Source organism: Beta vulgaris, chromosome 9 (assembly GCF_026745355.1).
Source record: "Beta vulgaris subsp. vulgaris cultivar EL10 chromosome 9, EL10.2, whole genome shotgun sequence".
In the NCBI taxonomy this organism is placed as follows: Eukaryota; Viridiplantae; Streptophyta; class Magnoliopsida; order Caryophyllales; family Amaranthaceae; genus Beta; species Beta vulgaris.
Window position 1 is genome coordinate 34778914 of NC_079210.1, and position 27443 is coordinate 34806356.

The 27443-nt window shown below is 35.8% G+C and overlaps 2 protein-coding genes and 1 long non-coding RNA gene across 4 annotated transcripts; all 3 read right to left on the reverse strand.

Moving 5' to 3' along the window:
• Positions 1-515: 515 nt before the first annotated feature.
• On the reverse strand, positions 516-2928 carry LOC125493212 (uncharacterized). The gene is made up of 2 exons (XR_007269727.2): positions 2484-2928; positions 516-859 (listed from the first exon to the last, which is right to left on the reverse strand). It is a non-coding gene; the product is annotated as an uncharacterized LOC125493212 (long non-coding RNA).
• A 9970-nt stretch (positions 2929-12898) lies between these two features.
• Positions 12899-13564, reverse strand: LOC125493617 (uncharacterized mitochondrial protein AtMg00810-like). The gene is made up of 2 exons (XM_048637089.1): positions 13246-13564; positions 12899-13164 (listed from the first exon to the last, which is right to left on the reverse strand). Exons 1-2 carry the CDS (start codon positions 13562-13564, stop codon positions 12899-12901), a joined length of 585 nt encoding a protein of 194 aa, XP_048493046.1.
• Positions 13565-18012: 4448 nt separating this feature from the next.
• LOC104903595 (hypothetical protein) lies at positions 18013-27235 on the reverse strand. Of its 2 annotated transcripts, none has more exons than XM_010691661.4 (7): positions 26982-27235; positions 26807-26847; positions 26635-26698; positions 26276-26464; positions 22849-22920; positions 18580-18758; positions 18013-18484 (listed from the first exon to the last, which is right to left on the reverse strand). In XM_010691661.4, exons 1-7 carry the CDS (start codon positions 27141-27143, stop codon positions 18367-18369), a joined length of 825 nt encoding a protein of 274 aa, XP_010689963.2. In that variant the 5' UTR covers positions 27144-27235; the 3' UTR covers positions 18013-18366. The 2 variants fall into 2 exon arrangements, with proteins under 2 accessions (XP_010689963.2, XP_010689964.2); XM_010691662.4 differs by having other exon boundaries at positions 26635-26703; positions 26982-27075.
• Between the last annotated feature and the right edge of the window lie 208 nt (positions 27236-27443).

Below are 27443 nucleotides of genomic sequence, written 5' to 3' on the forward strand. Positions count from 1 at the left end.
GCGGCGCGCGTGATAGCAAGCCCAAACCAAACATATCATCCAACCACAAAGGCATCTCTAGAACCAACTCAATAGATGGAAGGAGGGAGGGAATATAAAAATAAGAGGAGATTCCCTCCCACAAGCAATGTGGGACAAACAACAAATTGAGCCAAGGCTTTTCCAAGCCTTAACTCCAACAGTATTCATTGAAGAGAGAAAAAATCGCAAGTTTTGGAAAGTGGGAGTGAGTAGTTTGTAGCGGGTCGCATGCATGAACCTGATGCACGGTATTTTTAATGTGAACCGAGTCCATATAAGTCGAATTGTAGGGATAATGACCAACTAGCTACTATTAAAAATAATATTGCACGACGAGGAATGAGCTTATCCCTTTCATGCGTATATTAAAAATAATATGCAAAAAGAGATTGAGTGATCCTGGTTCAATTTCCAAGCTGTAATTGCTTGTTAGAATGCAATATTGCACGACGAGGAATGAGCTCGCGTTCATGTTACTGCTAATAAGTTCAAGGTTGACATAGCAAGTAATGAATTTTTTGCTTTTAGAAGAAACTTGTATATATCGTATGACGAAAGTTTAGTAATATACAGCTAATTATTGGTTTATTAATGTAGGGAGTAGATTACAAGAAAAAAAGGAAAGAGTGTATTAAGAAATGAAGTATTAATTAGGAACTTGGAGACGATGTAATGCGACGGTGGTGCTGATCAGTAACAGCAAGGCAGCAGCAATTAGTGTCTGAGACGCATTTGGGAGTGCCCGATCCACTTCCTGCGCATACATTGTTGCATGCATCTTGTGTGCATTTGCCTATGTATCCACATGATATGCCCATGCTAACTCTTATACATGTCTCTGCATTTATCATCATATGGCCAAAGAAAAGGATTTAATTTTCACATAAAACAATAATATCAATATGATCGATATGTAGAACAGTAGAAGTTTTTTTTTTTTAGGTTAGAACAGTAGAAGTTTAGTAAACCCTATACATGACTAACTATTAGATCAGGCCTTAATTTTTTTCAAACGTCAAACGAGAACATAGAATTGTTATGTTTTTATTTTTCACTGGTATTATGAAAGGAAAATTTCATAAAATTACCTTTTAATAATTAATTTTTTATCAAAAAACTACCTTATATAACAAATTTGTTTCAATATACTATCATTTTACCATAAAATGGGTTTAATCACTAAAACCTGAGTCACGGTAAATCGCTATTCTTTCTTCCCCTATCGTTTCTCTCTTCTTTTCTCGCTACTCCATCGACATCAACATCTTGGGCGATTGTCATTTATTGATTAGTATTAAATATGAACGTAACATGGTAGTATATTTAAAGGATTATGTATAAGGTAGTTTTTTGAAAGAAAATTTTTAAAAGTTAGTTTTTTGAAAGAGAATTATTAAAAGACAGTTTTTTGAAAATTTTCCTATTATAAAAGAACACAAATATGGTCTCAGGTGCATGATATAATAATTGATTGCATCTGCATGTCGCCATAATATATTTGAAACATTTAATTAATTACTGGCTCCTCATAAAAGTTAGAGCCAGCAAAATAGACCTGCATCTGAAATACCAGATGAGAGACAGGTTTTCACCGGAAAGTAACCACTTGAAATAGAAGTGAAATCTAAAATAACCCGACCAGAAAAGAAATGGATCCGAATTATATGACCTAAATTCGATGATAATCCGACCTGAATCTAACCGATCCAACCCCGGCCTGAAAATAATAATGCAATATTTTTCACGAACATTAAAGAATGTGTTTGATTTATTTGCTAGAAAAGAAAGCTTGGTCTTATCCAAATTTACCCGACCCGTATCAATCTGAACCAAAAGGAACCGACCCGATGTTGACATGACTCTTCAAACCCGTGCCCACCCGAAATTTCCTAAAACCGAGATGGTCTTGTACTCAAATGGATCCGGTCCAATTTGAACGCAACCCAAACACAAAGTCGACCTGAATATGACCGACTTGAAATAACCCGACATTTATGATCTGTTTGACACCTTTAATTAGATCAAGGCGGGGCGGACTAGTGGAGAGTGACATCATGGCTATTATTACAAATCAAATTGACATATACAAATATACTAAAAGTCCGTGCACCCAAGGTAAAATATAATCAGCACATTCGAAGAAAAAGAAGGCAAATAGAACAAAATAGAACATTGCTTAAATTTAAAGATTATATATTTCTGAATATATTAAGTGTATGAAATAAAAAAAATGAAATAAAAATTCTATCTATTATGTTCTCTAAAAAATATGTGAAACTGTGGAAGTATGACATTTTGGTAAATACATTTTTTGTTGTGCGGATTCATGATCATTGTTCTCTCTTGTTCTTTAGGGAACAATTTTCTAAATAGAGTTAGTTAGTTCGATCATGTAAAAATTTGGGGGGAGAAGGCCAGGGCGAGGGGACAATTGACAGAAGTGGTGGATATAGCGAACGTACCTGATGCCAGAAGAAAGCATAAGACCAATAAAATGGAGCAATATGTTGAGTTCTTCATGCTTTCCAGATTCAAGATGCTAGTATAATAGTATTGAAGTTACAAAAAGAAGAATATTAGTAATCAACTTCTTTTTTTTTTTTCTTGACGTCTGGTACATCAAAATACATGCAGGACGATGACTATTTAAAAGTGTAGTAACTTAAGCCAATACGAGTACCAATCTGTCAGGAGAATTTGATAAATTAAGAAGAGATGCTTGAAGACCATCCAAAGATGTTAATTATTGATATTGATAAGAGATTCTCCACGCAAGCTTTACAAATTACATACATACTATAAACTTAATTTACAAATTTCTTTCATTAAGCAAAAATGATTGTGCTATTTTCATTGATTAATGGATGATAATTTTCCTTCCATGGTTTTGATTTATGTTTTATAATGATGGAGAGACGAAGGTTATGATGTATTGTCTCTATTTATTTTTGTGTGTGAATGTGTGTTATATTTAATGTGATTGGCAAAGTCGCAAATTACCCCCTATAATTTAATAAATTATTAGTTAATAATTTACAATATTAGACACAAATCTTCATCATTACGGTTTTTTCACCATATATCCCCGACAAATCACGAAATTCACTATATACCCTCAATGTTTCAAATATTAACCATATACCCCTCAATTTTCGAAAACGTTTACCAAATATCTTTTTTCTAATGGACGTAAACTCGTTGTTTGCATTATTTACAATTTTGTCATTATTAATCCCTAAATCCTAACAGCTAATTCTAACCCGTAACCCTAACCCACCACCCCTTCCCCCTGCTAGCCAAGCCCCCACCTCTCCCCTTCCCTTTCCCTCGCCAACCCCCCCCCCCCACACACACACACACAGATATACACCCACCCACCACCCCTGCAGTCTGCAACCCCTCCTCTTCGATTTCACCAAGCCCTTCTCCTCCTCTTCGATTTCACCAAGCCCTTCTCCTCCTCTTCGATTACTCCAACCACCCACCAAGGAAACCTTAACAATTTTGCAGCAAGAAGTCTAAGGGAAATCAAGGGGGAGGGGAAGAGGACTGCGGAGGGTGGGGGCGAGGGCGGGGGTGGGGGCGGGGCATTAGACTACAGGGTGTTACGGGTTAGAATTAGGGTTTAGAGATTAGGGATTAGAGATTAAGGATTAATAATGGCAAAATTGTAAATAATACAAACGACAAGTTAACGTCCGTTAGAAAAATGTATTTGGTGAACGTTTTTGGAAACTCATGAGTATATGGTAAATATCTGAAACATTGATGGTATATGGTGAATTTCGTGATTTGCCGGGATTATATGGTGAAAAAATCATTGTAATTATTGGTAGAAAAAAAAAGGAAAGATCATAAAAGTGTTTTTTCCAATCACACTGATGAAAATTAAGAATCAAAGTTTTGGGAGTAAAATATGGTTCGGTTTTTTCATCATATACCCTGACAAATTTGTTTTTGCACCATTTACCCTTCAATTTTCACAAAAATATACCCACTTACCCTTAATGACTAACGACGTTAATGTATATTAGTCATTAACCCCTAATCCCATCCTAACTCAAGTTAACTAACCTAAATCCTAATCCCCCTCTAGCCTAATTAATCCTAAACCATACCCTAATCTAGTAATCTCCCTCTAACCCTAAACCTACCTAACCACCCACACACCACCACTCCCCCCCACCCCACCCTTCCCCCCACCCCGGCCCATCCGCAACCCCCTTCCCTTTCCCCGGCAACCCCACCCTCTCCCCTTTCCCCGACAATCCCACCCCCTCTCCGCTCCCGCGCAGCCACTACACCATGGCCAACGAGAAACACCACCACACCACACCCTGAACCCTCCCTCCCACATCCCCTATCCCCTTCGAAAAACAGAGATCGTGTGCGTTTTTCCAGCAAAACAGAGGAGATAAATCGGTGGGGTGGGGTCCGGCGAAACAATGAGGAGAATCTAGTGGGGTGGGGGTGCGAAAATCAGTGGTGATGTGGGGTGGGGTGCGACAATCTGGTCAGGGTGGGGGTAGGGGTCTGGTGCGAAAATCCGGTGGGGTGGGGTGGGGTAGGGTGTGAAAATCCTGTCAGGTTGGGGGTGGGGGTCAGGTGCGAAAATCTGGTGGGGTGGGGTAGGGGTGGGGGTCAGGTAGTGGTGGGTTAGTTGGCGATGCAGGTTAGGGTTAGGGTGACGGGGGGTTGGGTTGTGGGCGAGGGATGGGGTGGTGGGCTGGGGATAGGGGTGGGTAGGGGCTAGTGGGATTTTAGGGTTAGGTTTTTTTGTTAGTTAGGTTTAGGATTTAGGGTTAGTGTTGGGGTTTAGGATAGTTAATTAGGATTAGGAGTGGATTAGGGTCTAATGACTAACCCATATTGCTATATGAACCAAATGCCCCTAAAAACAGTATAAAGTTCAATCTGAGATATTCAGTATTAGATTTTTTATTCATTTTTTCTAATAAAACACAAAAAAAAGAAATAGTATTTGGCATTGAAAATTTTACTCTTTTCTAAATTTTTATTAATAAAAAACGATTTAGAAGAGTTCGATCTGAGATATTCAATATTAGATTTTTTTTTTCATTTTTTCTAATAAAACACAAAAAAAGGAATAGTATTTGGTATTGAAAATTATACCACATTGATTTCATTTATGATTTCAAACCCATATTTTTTTTTTCTAAAATAAAGAAAAGGGATTTCATTAATATTTCGCCAAACGACACTTCCAAGTCATTTCTGAAAAACATAAAATTCTAATAGAAATACATATCACCCTTGAAATGTAAACATCGCAGATTTGACTTAATTTTGCCTTAATAAAAATCTTCATCTGAAGCAATGCAATCTGTGAGTTCGCTCTGGTTCGGCATACGATCTGCAGATGCGGAAATTTTGGGATGAACGTACTCTAATAGTCTTCCATAATTTTACAGAAGTTGTGAAACCCTAATTCTTCAGGTTGAATCTCGAACTTCAACCAATGAGAACAATTTCTCATACCTAAAAACAAAAGAACCATACTCACAACTCCCATAGGGGAGAAGAAGATTTCCAAAACAGAAACTAAATACCCCATAAAAGGGTTTGAGAAAATCTCATAAAGAGATACTAATTTATTGAACAAAACAAGAAAATGAACTAAAAACTGAAAATAAAAGGGAAAAGGGGCTTACCATGGATTTAAAACATCCATGGCAGCCCCCTATTGATGACGAAGGGGTAAGGGAGGCTAGGGTTTTAGATAGAGAAAAGGAGAGGGGAGGCTTATAATCACATAAGTACGCAGCGTTTAAAACAAGAAAACTGCTTTTCAAACCCATATTGCTATATGAACCAAATGCCCCTAAAAACAGTATGGAGTTCAATATGAGATATTCAGTATTAGATTTTTTATTCATTTTTTCTAATAAAACACAAATAAAGAAATAGTATTTGGCATTGAAAATTTTACTCTTTTTCTAAATTTTAATTAATAAAAAACGATTTAGAAGAGTTCGATCTGAGATATTCAATATCAGATTTTTTTTTTCATTTTTTCTAATAAAACACAAAAAAAGGAATAGTATTTGGCATTGAAAATTATACTCTTTTTCTAAATTTTTATTAATAAAAAACGATTTAGAAGTTGGAATTGAAATTGAATTGCACGTAAAAACTTACCTTCGTTGTATGAATATGACTTTCAAAGTGGGTGGTCAAGAATAGAGGTGGCAAACGGGTCAAACGGGTCGGGTTTAAATGGGTCGGGTTATAATCGGGTCAATTTTTTGTTCGGGTCGTGTCGGATTTGTTCGGGTACGGGTTAATATGGGTCCATGAGATTTTGGGTCATAACGGGTCGGGTTAAAACAATTCGGGTTAAAACGGGACGGGTTAGATTGGGTTTTCAATCTCCCAAATAAATAAAACACATATAAAACTAATGAGAGTAGATTAAATAATTCATGGACAATGGCAAAATTATATATAATATTTCAATACAATATTTTCCTTAAATTTGTTTAAAAAGTAACTAATATGACAACTTTTCGGGTCGGGTTCTGGTTGTGGTCATCATTATCGGGTCGGGTAGATTCGGGTTCGGGTCATATTCGGGTCGGGTTTGAATCGGGTCGGGTTATTTCAGGTTTCGGGTGAAAAACGAGTTTCGGGTCGGGTCAACAGGCACGGGTGAATTTTGCCCGCTATAGTCAAGAATTCAAGATATCTTACAAACATTTTGATCATTTTCTAGATAAATGCTACTTCAAAGATTTTGCCATTTCGCACTTGAGATTTTCTATTGAAACAAAAGCATTGTATATTTTATCACAAATAAAAATTGTAGTTTGGTGGTTAGAACACTTTCAAAATATTACGAGCGTGTTCGGTAGCTATGATGGTAACTTTTAGTTGTGAGAGTAGCTGTTAGCTGTGTTGGTAACTGTTAGTGGTTGGTGTATAGTTGTTAGCTGTCCAAGTTGCGGTATAAAATATTGATGTTCGGCAAAAGAAACTGTCAAATTAGCTATTTAAGAGTAACTAGTTAAAAACTCAAACAAAACATTAACATATAATTTTATACACCACTAAACGCTATCTCAAACGCTACAAATTGTAATTTTTCACAAACACTACTAAAACACTACTTGTAACATTAAAAACTACTTACACTATTAATTTACCAAACACTATTCTAATTAATATTTTGACCAAATCAAAATATTAAAAACTAATTAAAAAGCTTGTATTAAACACGCCCTTTATTTACATTGTAAGCAACACAAAAGTTACTGAGAAAATGTCTCATCGGTCTCACAGATAACATGTCGCCATGTTAGCGCTTGAGAGAGCTGTAAGCCTGCAACACATGGGGGGCTGAAATTCTTGATAACACATTTTGATAATATAAACTGGTTATTGGGCTCGAAACGTTGCCCGTGTTTGTTTGAGTTACATTTCGTTAGTTCATGACAACTAATGTCATATTGTCATTTATGAGGGTTGTCTATCATTCCAGGCCAGACAATTATGAAATTTAGGGCAATAATATTCCATATTGATGTTAGTTAAAGTTTATTATCATTTTAGGTAGTGAGTAGAGGTTGGATAAGTCAAAAAGTTATTTAAGAAAATTAGGAGTGTTTGACAAGGTAGCGATTATGGTAGCGAGTAGAGATTAAGGTAGATTATGAGTAGTATTTGTGAAACGCTACAATAGGTAATGTTTGAAACACATAAGCTAACGTTTGCTGCTATTGCATCTATTATGCTTTTGATCAACTTTTTTTTTAATTAATAAATCTATAATAGTATTGTGTAAAATGCTTTTAGTTGTACTACTTGGGAGTTTTTTGTTAATTTTTTTTTTCTTTTACAAAAAGAACTAGTTAAAGTTTCATAATAGTTTATGACCCAAATTTCACAATTATCTAAGTTAATCTAGCTATTATAAACAAGATATATGCCTTTTTTTTTTTCTATGATCATCAATTAGTAATATTAAAACGTTTAGTTTACATATATATTTCAAAAATTGATTTATGTTGTTTTTTTGATAGAGAATATATAAGCGTACAAAATAAGTAAATTTTTACGAAACATACATAGAATATTAATACTCTTTTTTTATAGGAGTGTACTCCCTCTATTTTCTAAACATCTTCCCTATTTTCGTTTAAGTGCGTTTTCAAAAGATCTTTCCTCTTCTACTTTATTCGTTATTTGGAAATTTTTTCCCCTTTTTACCCTCTCATGTCCCTATCATATGGTCCACCATTACATTATTAATTCAATTTTACTCCCTCTCCCGCTCCTATTTTAACCCCTTTTATTTGTTTATTTATCTTAACTCTTTCTCTCTCCTACTTTACCCACCCCACACCTCACACAAATGAATCCTCCTTGATATCTGTAAAGAACAGTAACAAGGAATATTTTTAGTAAACGGAGGGAGTATGAAATATACTAATGGTTCAAATATGAATAATATACATACATTTGACTCTGTACATATACTTCTCCTGATTTTTGAGTTGTTTCATTTCTCCTCAACACATTTATCAACGCACAATTTATACCTTTAACATCTCTAATTGTACATAAGTAAAAATTATAAAAAGTTGATATTTGGAAAGTATATATATTAAGACGAATCCAACAAGATCCCACTTGACTATGTTCTTTCTTATGAAAAAATAACAAAAGACGGTCAAACTACATAAGATGAATAGAGTAAAAAGTCAATATGTAACAACTAAAAAAATGGAGGAAGTATGTTTTATAAATGATGACCATTTTGCAAGGGTGAAGGACTATCTTAAACTTGCACGTTTGTTTGAGTAGTAAAAGTTGTATACTCCTTATATATGTAAGTTTCATTGGAAATTAATAATTGAGTTTAATTATTAAACTAATTAATGAAATATTTATATGTAGTTCTATAAGTAAAAATATATCCTTTTTTGTTTTTGGCAATTTTGTCAGCTACTTTTGTCAAATACTTGTATTTTAAATAGGTACTTTGGACGTTAATCGTTAACAGTTACTAGTTCCGTTGATAGCTAGCTCAACAACTAAACGCTACTGCAACAACTAATAGTTACGCCAACTACTATTAATTAGGGGGGTTCGAGACCTCTTATAAGCATTTGGATAATTTTCTAGAGAATTGTTATATAAGAGATGATGTGACTCCATATCAAGCATTATCAGCAAGATAGCAACCATGATTTATATATATTTCTAAGTCAATAATACGGACCCACAATTAGAAAATAGAACAGAGACCCTAATGTTGGGTTATTTACAGGGCCGTCTCATACAATTTAGGAGCCCTGTTAGTACAGTAAATTATGAGGCCCCAAAAGTAAAAAAAAAAAAAAAAGACCTATGTCAAAAGTAAAATTTCATACAACTAATAAAATTTGTTTTCTTTGCAAACCAAATTCCACATATACTACATAATCAAAAACAAAGAACACCAAAAAAAATTGCAAAAAGGTATATATGTACCGAAGAATAGTGTTATAGCGAAGACGTTCGTTGTTAACAACTTGATTCACAAGCCAATATATCATGTATGGTTGTTGCTTTAAAACAAATTGCAAAGTGCAAACTAATTCTGGAAAAGAATAGATCGAAAAGATCTGATTGAAACTCAAGAGAAAAAGTCAAAGAATTATGAAGTTGAAAGGAATAATGGTGAATGAATGTAGAGTAGTAGGCAGTAGTGGGCTTTTGGAACGGCACATCATGGATGTGGGCCTTCTCCTGGACCCGCGAGCTCAGAGTGCGTGATATCATTGAGAGAGATCGTCTCTCATCTCTCCTTGAAAACGTATGTATTGCCCTTGATGATGATGATGCATTAATATGGTCCCATTGTAAATCAGGTCGGTTCTCCGTCAAATCTTTTGCTACGGAACTTGCTAAAGCCGATCAACCTCATCAACATGATTACATTGTCGGGAAACTTTGGAAAGGGTTGGTTCCTCCAAGGGTCGAAATCTTCGCTTGGCTGGCATGTCAAGGAAAATTAAACACTAGGGCTAAATTGGCAAAGCTCCACATAATTGACCCTTCCCAAGATTTGTGCCCTCTTTGCAATGAAAAATCAGAAAGCGTGGATCACTTACTTATCCACTGCTCATACTCTTGGCGTGTGTGGTGTTGGTGGCTTCGTCTTTGGAATTTCTCATGGTCCCTCCCTGCAACAGTAAAAAGTGTTTTTGAACAATGGGTAACTCAAGGTTGGGATCCTTTTTTCAAGAAAGTTTGGGGGTCTGCCTTCTACATCATCATATGGTCGATCTGGAAGGAACGGAATGCTCGCATATTCAATAATGTCTCGAACACGGTAGAAAAAATTTCCGAACTCATACTCTTGCGCCTGGGATGGTGGATTAAGGGATGGGGGGATCCCTTCCCTTACAACTGCGCCGACATCATAAGAAATCCCTACTGCCTCCGTAAATGCAACATGATCACAACATCTTATAGAGCTGCAACCAAAACCGCAATCTCATGGAGCCCCCCTCCGGTAAACCAATTGAAATGGAACGTCGATGCTTCCTTTGACCCTCTTTCCTCAAGGTCGGCTGTTGGTGGGATCCTACGAGGGAATAATGGGAATTTCATATGTCTCTTCTCCAGTCCAATCCCATGCATGGAGATAAACTCAGCAGAGGTCTTCGCAATTCTAAGAGCCATAAAAATTTCAATGGCATGTGATCGTCTAAAGAAAGCTAACATCATTATTGAGTCCGATTCAAAAAACGCGGTTCAATGGTGCACCGAAAGCTCAGGTGGGCCATGGAACCTTGGCTTTCCTCTCAATTTTATAAGGAACGCGAGGAAGGCATGGCTGAACATTACTATTATTCACAAAGGAAGGGAATCCAACATGGTGGCCGACAGCCTTGCTAAGCAGGGACTCAGCAGAGCAGACGAATTCATAGCATGGTGTTAGACTGCTTGTATCTTTCTTTTTCCCAAATGTTTTAATGAGTTTAAATGTGGATGGCTGTAGGGTCCTATAATAGTTGGGAAATCATGTATCGGCTAAATTATAATTAATAAAATCGAGCCTAAATCATCAAAAAAAAAAAAGTAGTAGGCAGTAGCATCTGAAAATTTGAAACCACTTAAATTCGAAATGGAGGATGAGAAAAAGTGTAGAAGAAAAGTCACATTGGAATTGTATATTATCATTAATGGCGGAAACTAGGAAATGATGAAGAATCAATTATCATTAATGGCGTTTTGGAGCAAAGCATAAGAACCATCAGAAGCGTGAAAGCAGTGAAACATTTATTAGATTCAATTTTTTTTTTTTTGGGCAAGCAAGATATACAATTGGGCCCTTATATTTTGGGGGCCCTGTACGGTTGCTCACCCTGCACAGGGCCTTAGCCGGGCCTGGTTATTTAAATCCCTAGCTAGATTTAAGACATCCCATTAATCTACAGTGAAGATCTAAAATTAATGGGAGTTAAGATACAATTACATAATAAATTTAAGAATACATGTAACATACGAAGACTAATTAATGAGAGAAATTAATTAAGAGGATGTTACACATTGAGAAATGCCTAAACCTCCTCTATTGAAAGCCCTCCATTTGTTTTCTTCCTTTGTATGAGTTTCTCGCGTCCTATGTATAGTCAATTTTTCTTCACTTTGTTCTCTTGGTGCAAAAAAATTCCTCACTTTGTGCTTTTATACAGTCTCCATTTTAGGTTTATTTTAATGTCTTTCAACAACAAAAAAATTACCCAAAAGATGGGTCGTGTAGTCAACCAATTTATCACTTTTCTAATATGTGCTCAAGTTTTGCTTGAAATCAAAATTATACCAATGGTTGAAGGAATATCTCTTGAGTACTATGACATTCACATTAGTAACGATATAAAATCCAAACAACCGCCCATTAAAGCTTCATTGTCAATCTAAGGATGATGATCTAGGTGTCCATGTTCTTCAACAAGGACAATCCTTTCATATTGGTTTTCATATCAATTTCTGGGGTACTACACGCTTCTTTTGTCATTTTTATTGGCAAGGCAATAATATAATATTTGATGTTTTTAGCCCAGAGGATAAAGGACTCATTGAGAATCGTCCATGTTATTGGCAAGTTAGAGAGGATGGCTTCTATCATCTTTGTGAAAGACAGAAAGACACAACTTTACAGATTTTGGGAAAAAAAGCATTATTGGTCCAAATAATTGTTATTATGAATCAATGTCGGCCTAGTTTGATTGGACATCCTTCTTTCATGCATGTAACGAAGGTTGATTCTTGTCCCATACAAAGTGGGATCCTCAAATTCTCTCCACATGCAAGAGAACTTTATCTTACCTTAAAATTTTATAAGAAGACTGTTGCTATCTAGAAAGATCTCAGCAGAAACTTTTCAATTTTCACAAAAGAATAATATGTTCTTTTGTTTTCTCTTTTTTTCATGTACACACTTTTCAAAAAAATGGCTACCCTTTACAACCTAGTATAGTGCTATATATTCCTAAATACCTAAAAGAGCTGCACACTTCAACATTGCACCTCAGCAGAAAACTGTACAGAAGAAGACAAGAAACAATTGTGGATACAACAGCTAATAGAGAAGAAAAAATAAAGAAGAAATATAATACAAGCTGTAAGAGTGAATGTGAGAGGAAATATCTCACATTTCTACACACCCCCCCCCCCCCTCTCTCAAGTTGGATTGGTGGGAACAAGTCCTAACTTGAAAGATAAGAAATGATGCTGAGGTTCACCTAGTGGTTTGGTGAATATATCAGCTAGCTGAAGTGAGGACTTGATATATCCAGTAGACAGTAGCCCCTCTTTTATACAGTCTCTGATATAATAACAATTCAGTTTCAAATGTTTTGTTCTTTCATGATATATTGGATTGGATGTAATTTACAGCCTTATTATCACAATAAGGTGTAATAGGCTTGGGAATACAGAAATCAAGATCTTCATAGATTTCATCCACCCATGTCACTTCACTGGCTGATTTAGACATGCTTCTCAGTTCAGCCTCTGCTGATGACTTGGATACTGTTTTTTGCTTCTTAGTTTTCCAAGAGATGAGGCTAACTTCCAAGAATATGCAGTTGCCAGTCAAGGACTTGCCACTGTAGGCACAGGTGCCCCTATCTGCATCACAAAATGCAGTGATAGTTATGTCTGAACCCCTTGGGTATCATAAAGCCCAATCAATAGTAGCTTTTAGATAACCAATGACATACAAGGCTGCTTCTAAGTGGGGTTGTCTGGGGTTTTGCATGAATTGACTCAGTTGTTGAACTGAGTAGGATATATCAGGTCTTGTGAGGTTTAAATATAGAAGTTTGCCAATGCGCCTTCTATATTGTTCTGGTTCTGAGAGAAGTGTTTCTTCTTCAGTGCTTAGTTTCAATCCCTTTTGCATAGGGAATTTATGTCCTTTGCAATCACCTTGCCCTGAGTCTATAATTAGGTCATGAATGTACTTCCTCTGATTGAGGAGAGTACCTTCATCATTTCCAGGGACTTCCAAACCTAAAAAATATCTCATGAAACCTTAATCTTTGATAGTAAATTGTTGATCCAAATTTGCCTTCAACTTCACCATGTATGGCTCATCATCTCCTGATACCAACAAATCATCTACATACACCAGTACTATGGTCCATTTGGCATTCACAACTCTGCTAAAAGGGGAATAGTCCCTTCTTGACTGAGAAAAACCATGTGCTTTCAGGAATTCTGATAATTCAAGATTCCATTGTCTTGATGCTTGATTGAGTCCATAGAGACTTTTCCTAAGCTTGCATACTTCACCTGGCTTTCCTTGTGTATATCTTGGAGGGGGCTTCATGTACACCTCCTCTTCTAAGAAATCATGAGAAAAAGCATTGTTGATGTCAAGTTGGTGTAAGTTCCAGTGCTTCATAGTAGCTAGAGCAATCACACATCTCACTGTTGCAAACTTGGCAACAGGTGAAAAGGTGTGTTTGTAATCCTTCCCTTCCACTTGTATGTCTCCCCTAGCTACCAATCTTGCCTTTAGTATTTCTATGTTCCCATCTGGCTTACATTTGGTCTTGAACACCCATTTGCAATCTAGAGCTTTCTTCCCTGCTGGCAACTGTGTTAATTTCCAGATTTCATTGACTTCTAAAGCTTCTAACTCCTTGTTCATTGCTTCTGTCCATCCCTCTTCCTTGCTTGCTTCTTTGTAGTTTCTAGGTTCAACTACTTTGAATACATTGCATAGGGATGCCTTGTATTCTGTGGAGTAACTCCTCTTATCTTCAAGCATTCTCGTTGTAATTCTGTTCTGCTCAACTATATTTGCATAATGCAGCTTCGCTGGTAAGTGTATCTCATAATCCTTGAACTTATCAGGTAACTTGATCTTCTTAAGATGTCTCCCTGACCATTTCTTCCACTCTTTCTTCACCCTCGGCAACAACAATATCAATATCAGGTGCAGCTTACTCAGGTAGAACATTTTCAACTTTTCCTATTCCAGTTGGCTCAACTTCTTGTTCTGCTTCATAGAGAGGTGTGTCACTCTCATTATCTTCCCTTAGATCTTCTTCCTCGCTGAAAAAGGGTTTAGCGAGAACTCCAAAATCCCTCCTAATGGTCTTCCTTCCTTCCTTCCTTGTTATGTTCATTCATGAGAAATGGGAACACCTCTTCTTTAAATATAATACTACATCCCTGCTCACAAGGATCTTTCTTCTTTCCAAATCAAAAAGCTTATACCACTTCTGGTCTCCAGGGTATCCTATCGGGACACATCTTACTCCTCTTGCATCAAATTTGTCTGATCTTCTATTTGTATTACTAGCGTAACATAGACAACCAATGGTTCTCAGATGCTCATGGCTTAGTTTTCTTTTGAACAATCTTTCAAAAAGAGTCTTCCAATTCAAAATTGGACTAGGAAGGAGATTTATCAAGTGTGTTGCTGCCAGGACACATTCTCCCAACATACTCTTAGGTAGTCCTGCATAGATTCTCAAAGCTCTTGCTGTTTCAATCAAATGCCTATGCTTCCTCTCAACCCTCCCATTTTGTTGAGGGACTCCTGCTATGCTTCTTTGATGCTTTATTCCTTTCTCACTGAATATCTCCTTACATTCTGCCTGAAGTATCTCAGTGCCATTATCACTTCTCAAGGTCTTGACACTTGTTTCAAAGTGATTTTCTATGTAATTGAAGAAGTTTTTCAGAATTTCTTTCACTTGATCTTTGGTGGACAAAAGATGTGTCCATGTACCTCTACTATAGTCATCTACTATAGTTAGAAAGTATGTTTCACCTGTCACATTCTTGATTTTGTATGGTCCCCACAAATCGACATGTAATAAATCAAAAATATTTTTGCTATTGCATTGCTAGACGTAAAAGGCAGTTTGTCGTGTTTTGCCACACAACATGTATGACAAAAAAAACTTTTAAGTTGCTTACAGTTGCAAATACTTATGTGTCTCATCTTAGAGAGAGATTTATGTCCCAATCTAACATGCAAAAGGTTTAGGTCTACCTTTTCATTACAACTCACATTATTGCTACTATCAACTACATTGACTTCCTCGCTTCCTACAAAATTCTTCTTCCTTTCTTCATTTTCTTCTTCTTCCTTCAACTCCAGCTTGTACAGCCCATCTTCCTCTCTTCCTTTTCCCACAACTTCATCAGTAATAGGGTCCTGTAAGATACACCCCCTTGTATCAAACAGCACATTCAAACCACTATTTCTAAAAACTTCGCTTACAGAGATTAGGTTGTGCTTGAATTCTGGAATGTACAGCACATCATGTAAGATCAGCCTACTAGATAGTCTTACATTCCGTAATTGCTTCACTTCCCTACTGGATCCATCAGGTAATCCAATTTTGATTTTTTTGTTCAAATTTTTAATGTTACTAAACCAGTCAATGTTACCACACATGTGGGTCAAAGGCACCTGAATCTATTAACCAAGTGTTCTTACCATAACGTTCAGAGAATGAATTTGCATTTGAGGCATGTATTATACCTGCAAAGTTTGCTCCCTTCTTTACTCCTGAGCTTCCAGCATTTCCTTGCTGCTGATTTGCCATCATTTTCATCAATTGTTGAAATACTGCATTCACCAACTTTTCATCAGGTTTCATCTCCTTTCCATTTTCTGCTCCATATCCCCCAGTGTTTCTTCTTCTTCACAGTCATCCTCACTCTTGTTCACATTTTCTTGCGAATTTCTTTGTCTTCAAATTCTTGAACCATTCAGGTGGAGTTATCAACTTAAAACATTCTTCCTTCAAGTGCCCTCTCATGTTGCAACGAGTACATCTTTTTTTAATCTTCATTGCTTTTGTCTCCCTTCTTTGGAAATTCCCTTCACTTCCTCCTTGATTCATCTTATTCACGGCAAAAGCACTTGCTTTCATCCCCATTTGTTGTCCATTAATGATCTGCTTCTCGGCCTGTTGGACAAGGTGAAAAGCTCTGTTCAGGTTTGGCAATGGTTCCATTGCCATGATATTTCCTTCTATGTGCTCATACTTCTTGCTTAGTCCTATGTCAAAATCTATGACTTTGTTTCTTTCTTGCATTTCCATGAACTTGCCTAACACATTACAAGTACATGCTGCAAGCACACCATAACCGCAATCAGGTAGTCCTTCAACATTATGGATTTCATCCCAGATGTGTTTTAGCTTAAAATAATACTCTAACACAATCATCTTTTCTTGCTCCAAGTTCTTCACTTTCTTTTTGAGAGAGTAAAGTAATGTTGCATTAGTTTCAACATATCTTTCTTTTAGTTCTTCCCATAGTTTCTGAACAGAATCTATGTGTATCAAGTTGGTTGCTATCTTCTCATCTATGGATCTACATATCCAACTTCTTAACATGTAGTCATTTCTCACCCATAGGGGATATTTAGCATCAATCACAGTTGGTTTCTTCACCTTTCCATCTAGAAATCCCAACTTGTTCTTAGATCCCAGTGCTAATTTGATACTTCTACTCCAGTTGAGAAAATTCTCACCATTAAAAATGATGTTCCCAAGAGGGTGATTAGCATTATATGAGTTAGCCAAGAAGAGTGGGTCAATATAACCATTTTCACATTTTTGTTCCTTCTCTCCTCTTGTTACTTCCATTTTTTCTGAGATTATCTTTCAGCTTTCCTCAACTGGATTTCACCTCTCCTGCTTATATCGGATTTAAAGGAAACAACAATTGAAACTTTATCCTTCCTGCTATAATACCATGAAAATATCTCAGCGGGAACTTTTCAATTTTCATGGTATCATCAAGAAAGTTTCAATTTTCATGATATAATCAAGAAAGATTTAATCTTGAAAAGTGTGTACACAAAAAAACAGAAAACAAAAGAACAAATTGATGGTGAGAAACAAAAATTGAAAAGAGTTCTGTTTTTTGTGTACACACTTTTCAAGATTGAATCTTTCTTGATTATATCACCAAAAACGGCTACCTTTTACAATCTAGTATAGTGCTATATATATAGTCCTAAATACCTAAAAGAGTTGCACACTTCAGCATTACACCTCAGCAGAAAACTATACAAAAGAAAACAAGAAACAATTGTGGATACAACAGCTAACAGAAAAGAAAAAATAAAGAAGAAATATAATACAAGCTGTAAGAGTGAATGTGAGAGGAAATATCTCACATTCCTACACTATCTTATTTTTTCTATTTTTTGACATTTGTTTTTCTACTTCTAGGGTGTCATAAAGAGCTCCTTTTGGCAGATTTATAGAACATATTTGATACTACATATGACTCACTCCGTTTCTTTTTTATTGCTACATTGTGCTTTGTACAAGATTTTAGGCAATATGACTTTCAAGCTTTTTAAAGAGGGTTTCGCATCTCCAAGGTCAGGTCTCAAGTCTCAAACTCTACATTTTTGGCAAAGCACAGGTCGTAAAAGTATCTATAACTCGTAAAAAAATGAATTAATTTTAGACCTTATAGAACGAGAAGGGATTAACCAAAATATAACAAATAAATTCATAAAGGAACAAAGAAAGATGATTATTCTTCGAAGTTAAGATCCAAACTCCAACCACGAATGCAAGCTTGGTGGATGTAACAATCAATGTAGGGTACATAATTGTAGTGTGGGCAGCTTGTGCTGTCAAACTGAAATTGAATTAAACAAAAACGAACGGGAGGCACAATCTAGATCAATGCCGATGGAGCGAGACAAAGATGGTTAGTGATCAATGCTTCATTGCCCGCTCAAGTAGTCCCAGATGTTCTCTTTATTTATGTCAAGTTGCACAAGTTTACCATATAATCTGCATTCATCAGTCATCACTATTGAGGTTATCTGAAAGCTTACTTCTCCTCTAGTAGAAGCGAGACACATGAATTAAGTGATGATATCTCCTCTTCTGTTGCTGCTCCAAAACCTTGCCATCTTATTCTACCAAATTTGTCAAGCAAGAACACATACCTGCGAAAAAACGATTTTCATGACCATTTTCTTAACAAAATAGTTAAGAGGTTAAACTAATGAAATGCAACTGAAAGAAGGCAAAAATTGCATACCCAGTCAAAAGATTCAATATCCTGAGCTCCTTCCTGAAGTAATAGTTATCACCAAATGAATAGACAAATTGTCTTTGCAGCCCACTGGTATTCTCAATTAGATTTGATTTCTTCATCATTCGAAGCAAGAGCCACTTCACGGGCTTTCGTGACAGCAACCATGAATCCACAAAAGATACCTGAACGGTATGCAAATTACATGTTAAAGTTCATAGTAAAAGAACAGTAGATAAACGATGTAATGACTAACAAGCTATTCATCACCGTTGGATGCACAAAGTTTTTTTCAAAATAACGTAAAACTTGTCATACTTATTTTCATATGTTGCCATGTGTTGTTGAGGGAAAATGTGAGGCTAGTAATAGGAGGTGGCAAGTTGTACATGTAGTTGTGAAGTGCAAATAAGATAGCATCAAAGTTACAATGGAATTCATGCAATGAAGGGACTAACCTTTTATCAACATTTGTCTATTGTACTAACCATCACTTGTTTCATTTTCTTGATGGTTGAAACAGAATGGCACAACACGATTAATGTTTATTTATTGTACTAACCATCACTTAATTTCATTTTCTTGATGGTTGAAACATATTACACAAAATGAAAGGTCCTGGGTTCAAGATTTGTTCAAGTCCTCTTTCACTCATTATTTTTCAGAGGCAGATCCACATGCCAATTCATGCTCATTGTATGGCATGTCAAAAAGTCATTGTCAAGTGCCGAGAACCATGTGAAAGAGTCTTGTAACTATGGTATAGATCTTACTCATATCTGCTATCAGATACAATGTCATAACTTTTTACAGTGATGATACGAAAGCAATATCTTAAGCACTCACAGAACTTCAAAGTAGCTAGGCTTTACCAACACCACATAATCTCCATGTTATCTGATGTAAAGACTATTCTGCAAGTCTCCAAAACCATGTGCAGAATAATGTCTCCATGATTAGGTGGAAAGCCTCAAGCCCTTACAACATCAGTTTGAAATAATGTTCTACAGCAATCTATCACATCCATTGACTGCCAGAATTAACAAGGATTTATGTTACTTAAACTCTTCATTTCATTTCTGGTATTCGTTTTAAATCCTCAACAAACTGACATGGGTATAAGGTATGGACATTTGAGTCCTCATTTTGGACCGAAAACATAGAAATTTTTCATACAACTGCCAAATCAGACATTTCCACACATAAGCATATCTCAAGATTCATGAGTACTTGAATCCGAGTAACATAGACAAGAATTATAGAATACTACCAGCCTTATAACAAACATAACAGTTAGTTCTATTTCTGTATTTGATACAGCAATGCTATTCGCGTATCTACTCCATTAATACAAATTATGAAATAATAAGAATAAGATGAGTGATGAGACATAGAAACAATCGTAAAAAAAAAAAAGAGCTTATGGATAAACGGCTGATGAGTAGAGGAAACAAGTTTGATTCCTTAAGCCATTTGAAGCTGAACATCTTTTTGAGGCTTATTTTCATATATAGACCCTAACTTTGTAAGGTGTTAACACTTTAACAATCCAAATTGTCTGCACTTACAGAATAATAGCCACCCCTTATTCTTTTATTCCCTAAAAGACAACCAAATAACATTGGGGCTTGTTGCATTCTGATACCTAAACTTGGCAAGAACAAAATGGCTATTGGTGCCCAAGACCACAAGCCACCTTAAAAACACATATATCTTGTATTTTGATTCATATGCCACCACATGACAAGGAAATTTAATAAATCATAATCCTCCAGCAACCACTTGATGTCAGTAATCAGTATTGCTCACTTTTCTATGCCACTGTTAGCACTAGACAGGAGCGGAGTTGGACCTTCAAGAACAAGTTAACTTTAAAACCCAGTAATGTCATTTAATTCCCATGTAATAAAAATACTACGCAGACAGACAACAGGGTACATATGCGTCCGAAGGAACCTCTCTGTGATCACCTCCCAGGGTATTAATAGTAAGAAAGTTCAGATTAAGCCTCAGGGCCATTACCATAGAGGCATAGACTTACAAATAATTTTGGTGCGTGTCACTACCCCACATCTGTCAGTTGTCCACTTTTCAGTTACAGACGACCTCAACCCTCAAATGAAATGCTATAGTTAGTCCCTCGAAAGCACATGATCCCAAATGAATTTTTCAACGGATGGTAGTAAACTAATCAGAAATATCCTTAACAAGCTTCACGAGTCATACACTTCTATCAAATATCTTCCAATTCAATAATAATGAGAGCAACCGAAGCCATCTTAGTGGGAACCTGATTTGCTAGCTATAACTTGCCTCGTGGATTGATTTCGACAGATTGAAGGTCTAGACACATAACTGTAGCCTAAATTGGAAATTGAGCTAGCCTTTTGGCCAGAGACGTTTGCTTAGTTCGTCAAAACAAGATATAGGACCTGGATTTATCATTGTAATTTAATCTGCAAATCAGAATTTGATACTTGTAGTTGAATCCAGCAATTTGTTTCAAACTCAGGTTATCAACTAGTGACAAGCCAGCTGAAAACCCATATCATCATAAATTTATAAGCAGTTGGTCCCAAGTTGTCCTATTGTGTACTTGGGCAATTTCGCAAAAACAAAGTTGGATCAAGAGTTTAACTGCCTTCAGTCCTCTGCGTAGTGAGCATTAAAGGACAGACCAAAACAACACTTGACATGATAAAAGTGTAGTCCTCAAGTGGTATCTAGCATTCATATCAATGTTATTAAAATCGCGATCCGGATCGTAGAATCGTACGATTCTACGATCCTGATCAGGCCATACGATCTGGATTGTTATCAAAATCGCTGATGAGTAGAATCGATGGTAGGATCGTTAGAATCGGTCAAAATCAGTAGGATCGCGATCCTAAGCCGATTCTAACGATCCCGCATTTGTACTTGAGATGGGTTCTTTTCCAATATCTCGGGCCAAGCCCATCAAACAAAACCCTCAAATTTCATTCTCATTTCACCAAAACCCTATTATATCTCTCTTTCTCCCAAAAATTGGCCGAATTCTCCCAAAATACATGCTGCTAATCGTGAAACTGCTCTGAATCAACAATCAAGTAAACTTATCTTGGTTTATGCTCAATTTCGTTTCAAATTAAATAATTCGACATGAATTGTTGCCACATATTAGAAGAATTTCGTGCTAATTGTTGCTGCCTATTTAGACAAATTTATGCTATACTGATGCTCGAATATTTGCTAAATTTTGTTGCTTTATAATTTTTGCTTGAAGCCTGTATTTTTCTTTCGATTTTTCTGGTTGAATTAATGGTCGGGGTTTTGCTTGATTTTGTAGCTCAAATTTCTGCTTGAAACTTGATTTTGTTTGCTTGAATTCTTACTTAATTTCTGCTGGATTTAACTGGTATTTCCTATATTTCTACTTGAATTTTGGCTCAATTTAATTTGAATTGCTGCCTATTTTCTTACATATTTCTTGCTGAACTAATACAGTAAATCAATTATGCTAATATGATATCGGAGGAACTACCACTGGCGGATATTGGGAGTAGTGACAATGTAGATGACGGTAGTTATGAAAATATTGATGTGTAATTTATGGAGTTGATTTGTAGTGGTGGGGATGTAATTTGTGTTTGATTAATTATAATAAGGTGTAGACTTAATACGTTATGTGTATAATTATTTACTACATGTCATGGTGTCTTTTTAACAAGTGATTTATTAGAAAGACTGAATTATTATATTAATTCTAGCTCAAATACAAATATACAGTTGATGGTGATGTAATTTGTGCTTTATTTTAGTAGAGTGTAGACTTATCAAAGTTACTAGTGTGATTTTATACTTTGTATATATCTTGTCGTCTTTTTTAAGTGTTCACTTATTGAAAATATTGACTTATTATTCTTATTTTAGCTCAAATATGAATATACAATAGACATAGTTTACTCAAATGATTTTTTTTCTTAATTTTGGTAGGATCGGTCGATTCTACGATCCGATTCTACGATTCGATTCATACCACTAAAAGGTTAAAGTAACAATGATAAGTGTAGATTATTCAGAACCAGGAACATTACCTGAGCCACATAACAGATAAGAATCAGAGTTAAGAGTTACATTGCTGTTCTTATTGAACTTTACCCAAAAAAAACATCATAACTTATGGCTTCCTAACACAAATTATAGCACCAGCTACTAAGGACTCAAACACACAGCACGATTTATAACAGTAAACCATCTATTTTAATCAAAAGGTACAATTATAGAAATATATACCTCATAGAGATGGATATTTTTCGAATCACTGAAAGCATTAAGAAAGGGTTTACTCCATGAATCATTCATACCCTGAAAAAGAACATCGAAATTTCAGACCACAGAACATGTTTAGACCACCTCAAACAGTTTACATCACTTTGGCAGTCTCAAGAGATGGGAACCCAAAGGATCCAGAAAAGTTGCAAATCTCAAAGATATGAAGCATTTAGTATCATAATATTGTTGCTTGTTCCACATGTTACACAATAGACCACAAAAGCTTATGCAAAATCACAATATAATGAAAAAAGGCAGCCAATAGTCTGGGCAAAATAAGACTCACATCAAAGATAAAAGTTGCAAGAATGAGTCAAGTGGTTGATGTGATCATTCATAATGCCTAAGTTTATTGTTGATAATGTCTTGCAAAGCCGTGGGCCCATGAAACACTATGGAAGAAGATACATTTCACCTAGGCTACGTGTAAGATCAAAGTGAGCCTTGAAAAAGGCTACGATTCAATTTTGTAAGCAAGTAATGACTGTGTTAGTTTTCTAAATGTCATGCATGATAACTGTTGTACTTTGTATTGATTGATAGTCAACCTACTATGCTTTTTGTTTCTAACGAGCTTAGACAGAAATATCCCATGTCCCAGTTTTGGAACGTATTAGAAGATAACTTAAGGAATTTGTGGAGAAACTAGAAAGTGTATTAAACTTCTATACTAGATTTTAAAGGCTTGGAAATTGGAATTAGTCTAATAAAATTTTGTGAAGGATCTGCATTTCCTTGCATGGGATGATGATACATTTGTTAAGTCGATCCATAACGCTATCAGAATTCCCCAGTCAGCTCGCCTGCAAGCAAAAATATCACTATATGTAAAAGCAGTAGTTACTTTGGTGGTGTAGATTTGGATGTACAAATTTTTATCTTGCAGCTACTTAGGTACTCTAAAGATATTTCACCCTTAAACCCCTGGATGTTCCATTAGCATCAATGAAGCTATATGTTCTGCTATTAAAGCCTATTGTTGACAGTAATTATGATACAGATGTCAAAGTTGAAGCTACTATACCATAATTTGATGTGTACGGGTCAAAATATGGTTCAAAGTGTTTTTCATGCGTTTTGAAACTGAGATTGCTAGAATTTGGGGGTTTCGACTTAGTTTAAGGAGTTAGAGGTTTTTATCATGTTCATAAGGGGTACCAGACTACCAGGAAAAAAAAAGTCAAGTTGGAAAACTAAGAGCTTTTAATTTAAAGGTGATTTGAGCGAGTTTGAAGGTGGATAAATTTTCAGAGTGTTTACTAAGGATAGGTCAGTCATGACCTAGATCTCTAGAGGACGACTAAGCAACCAGAATTAGGATAAAGAAGTTAAGTTGCTAACCAAATTAACAAGTTCTATAAAGATCCTAATGGCCACCAAGAACACAATAAAGGTCTTTAGTCTAAGTCACCAACTTTACAAAAACAATTCTAAGAAACTCAAAAGAGACATCTCTCATAAGAGAATATTTCCATTCCACGAGAAAACTATATCCTTATAACTTCTATAGATGCAAGTACCTAGTTATCAACATATTGTACAAGCTATGCAACATCCTCTTGAGTTAGCACTTACATTAAAGTTTAGACTGTAAAGTATTACAAGTAACTTCCTGAAATTGTCTTTCAACCTAAAAAAGAATAAAAAGACTAAAATAATCAAAACAAAATGTCCAATGCCCTTAATATAGACTGTCATACAACTTTCTAAAACGACAGGTTTACTTTAGTTGTTTATCTGCAATCCAAAAGAACTAAATCCTAACAGCAGTACAGCGTCAAAATAATTAAAACCTTCACTCGATAGTAGCACATGGCAAACTCTAGAATAAGTTACACAAAAGTTCAGCATGTAGCTTCTAAAACCTGGTGTAAGTAGTCAGTATTGTTTAGCAAGCAAACATCTTGGTCCTAGATCTATGTTCTTCAAGCGAGACCAACTATGTGGGAAGTGGGTATTATGTAAGCAAAGCAGAAAATTCCCAGTCAGGAAGCATGGTCAGGAAAATCACTTAACTGAAGGGATTGGGTCATGCAACTAGGTGGACAGCAGAATAGATTAAGGATTATGTCATTAAGAAAGCTTCTAAGAGAATCAGGGGGACTTCCAAAGGAATTCAATTGAGAAATTTGGTGTTGATTTGAGTAGTAATTGAGCATCTCCTAGGAGTATCCTTATGCTACGTTTGGCATTGCAAAGCAAGTTACTCATAAACTGGGGAATGAATATAAACGCCACCTCGTCAATCGGCATTGTGTTAGACTGAAAGTGAGGGTATTCGGCATCTCATATCAAATGTTCCTTTAATCAATGATGTCTAGAGGTGCATTTCGAGGAAACTAACAGTAGGCAGAAAGCAAGACCCGTGGGATTATGAGTGAAAGTGGGATACTAGTCATCAACTGGAAGGAAGCCAGAAAATCAGTAATTAAGAGTTTTCCACTGGAACCATGTATGTTACATAACACAAAAGGATCAATACAGTATTCCCAAAAGAAGAAAATCAGTAATTAAGAGTTTTCCACTGGAACCATGTATGTTACATAACACAAAAGAATCAATACAGTATTCCCAAAAGAAGCAACACCCAGTTGTCTTAGTGAAGCACATAGCCACATACTAGTTGCACCACCCTGTAGATGTGAGAATAGGAAGTGTGCAGTTAAGCTAATACTTCTATGAAAAGAGGGGATCTTGATTTTTTATACTTTTATATTCAATGTCCTTTCCTGAAGTGCAACCGTTCCTAGAAGAGAAGAGGTTGGGTATAAGGTGAAGCCTGGTGCAATTCATGGGTAAAAAGACAGTTTTGAAATGTATAATAAGAAGAGTAGCTTGTCCCAATTTATCACAGTGATGTGTAAATAGTACTATAGTAGCATACCTCGGGTATTTTGTGTAACATTCAGAAAATTTACGGGTATATGGGGATTTCCCAAAAAAAATTAGGGGGTGTTTGGGTAGTTTTTCTCTCTTCTTTGCAATTGATTACAAGTATGTCACCATGATATGCAACTATAGCATGTCCTTGTTATAGATTGTTAGTTTCTCTAATAAGAGCCAAAGAGGTGATGAGTGAGATTTACCAAACTTTACTTTTTCCAATGAAACAAATTTTACTTTTGGAGGGGAAAAAAGGAGCCAGTAAGGCAAAATCAATATTAATGTAAAAGACTGATCACTTCAAGAGATGAGAAATGCTTTGCATGATGTCAATTATAAACATCGTCCTACCTTATCTTAAAATCACAAGCAGGTTCAGCAATATGATCTTCATATAATATGGCTACAATCCTCTAATTCAACATCTTCCAACAGATTATAAAACACACTGAGTAACACAATAGGCATACAGAAAGCAATATAGTACAATAGTTCAAAGGCAAACCTGCGAACTTGCACGAAACGATAGACAAAGTAAAGTCGCCTTAGGAATATCCATCTTGTTGGGATCAACCACCTTACCATCTGACCCAAGTGGAAGCTTAAAAACTTCACCATCAGAATAACTAACTTCCAGTGTTGGAAACTTCACTGCTGCAGCAGCGGGGATCAAACTTTTACTTGCCATGGCAATCTACCCAGATTAACACCACAAGCCCCAAAACATCAAATCAATCAAAACCCATTTTGCATTTTTAGTACAGCAACCAAAACAAACATCATAATTAAATTGACAGGGGGAAAAAATACAAAAATGAAAAACCCTAAGAAAATATTAACAAAATTAACATCTAAAAGAATTACCTTGCCTCCATTTTTTTTAAGATCATGCATATCTGCAAAATATCCCCTACTCATCTCATCTTTACTGTCCTAAAGTCAAACAAGTAAAACTATACATCAAAAATGCAAAATAATTAAAAAAAAAAGAAAGTTAACTCCAAATCAAAGGGAAAATAAAACCCATGATACATACAGTCGGGCACGTTCTTTCTCGATTGCCTCTTTGCTTCCCATCTGAAATCACATATTATTAACATCATTATTTACAAATTACAATATACTACAACCAAAATCCCCAAAAGATAAATTGAAAGATATAATAATGTAGAAGAAGAATTCAATATGAGCAACTTAGTAAGAGAATAAACCTGGTAGATGTCGAGAAAGCGGATGGAAGAAGATTGTGAAGGATGAGAAAAAGGGGGAAATGTTGAAGAACCATTGATTGAGAAATGTTTCTGACAACTTAGAATTGATGATCTTGCACTGGCAGTGATTGCATGGTCTGCAAATCGTCTCAACCTCCACATTGTTGCTATAATCGATGTTTGTTAGTCGTAAATTGTTCCAGTTTTTCTACTATCTGGCTGATGGTACTTGCCTCCTGGTACTGGGTTGTGGGTTTTGTCTTGACTAAGGCTATGTTCCGTTCACCTTATTTGTGCTTATTTTAGATCAGATCAGAAAAAATAAGTTTATATCAGAATAGATCAGATCAGATCAGATCAGATCAGATCAGATCAGTTCAGATAAGATCATGCTTATATTTAAAAACTCATTATTACTATTAAATATCTTTCATTACATATTAGTAAAAATTATACTAATTG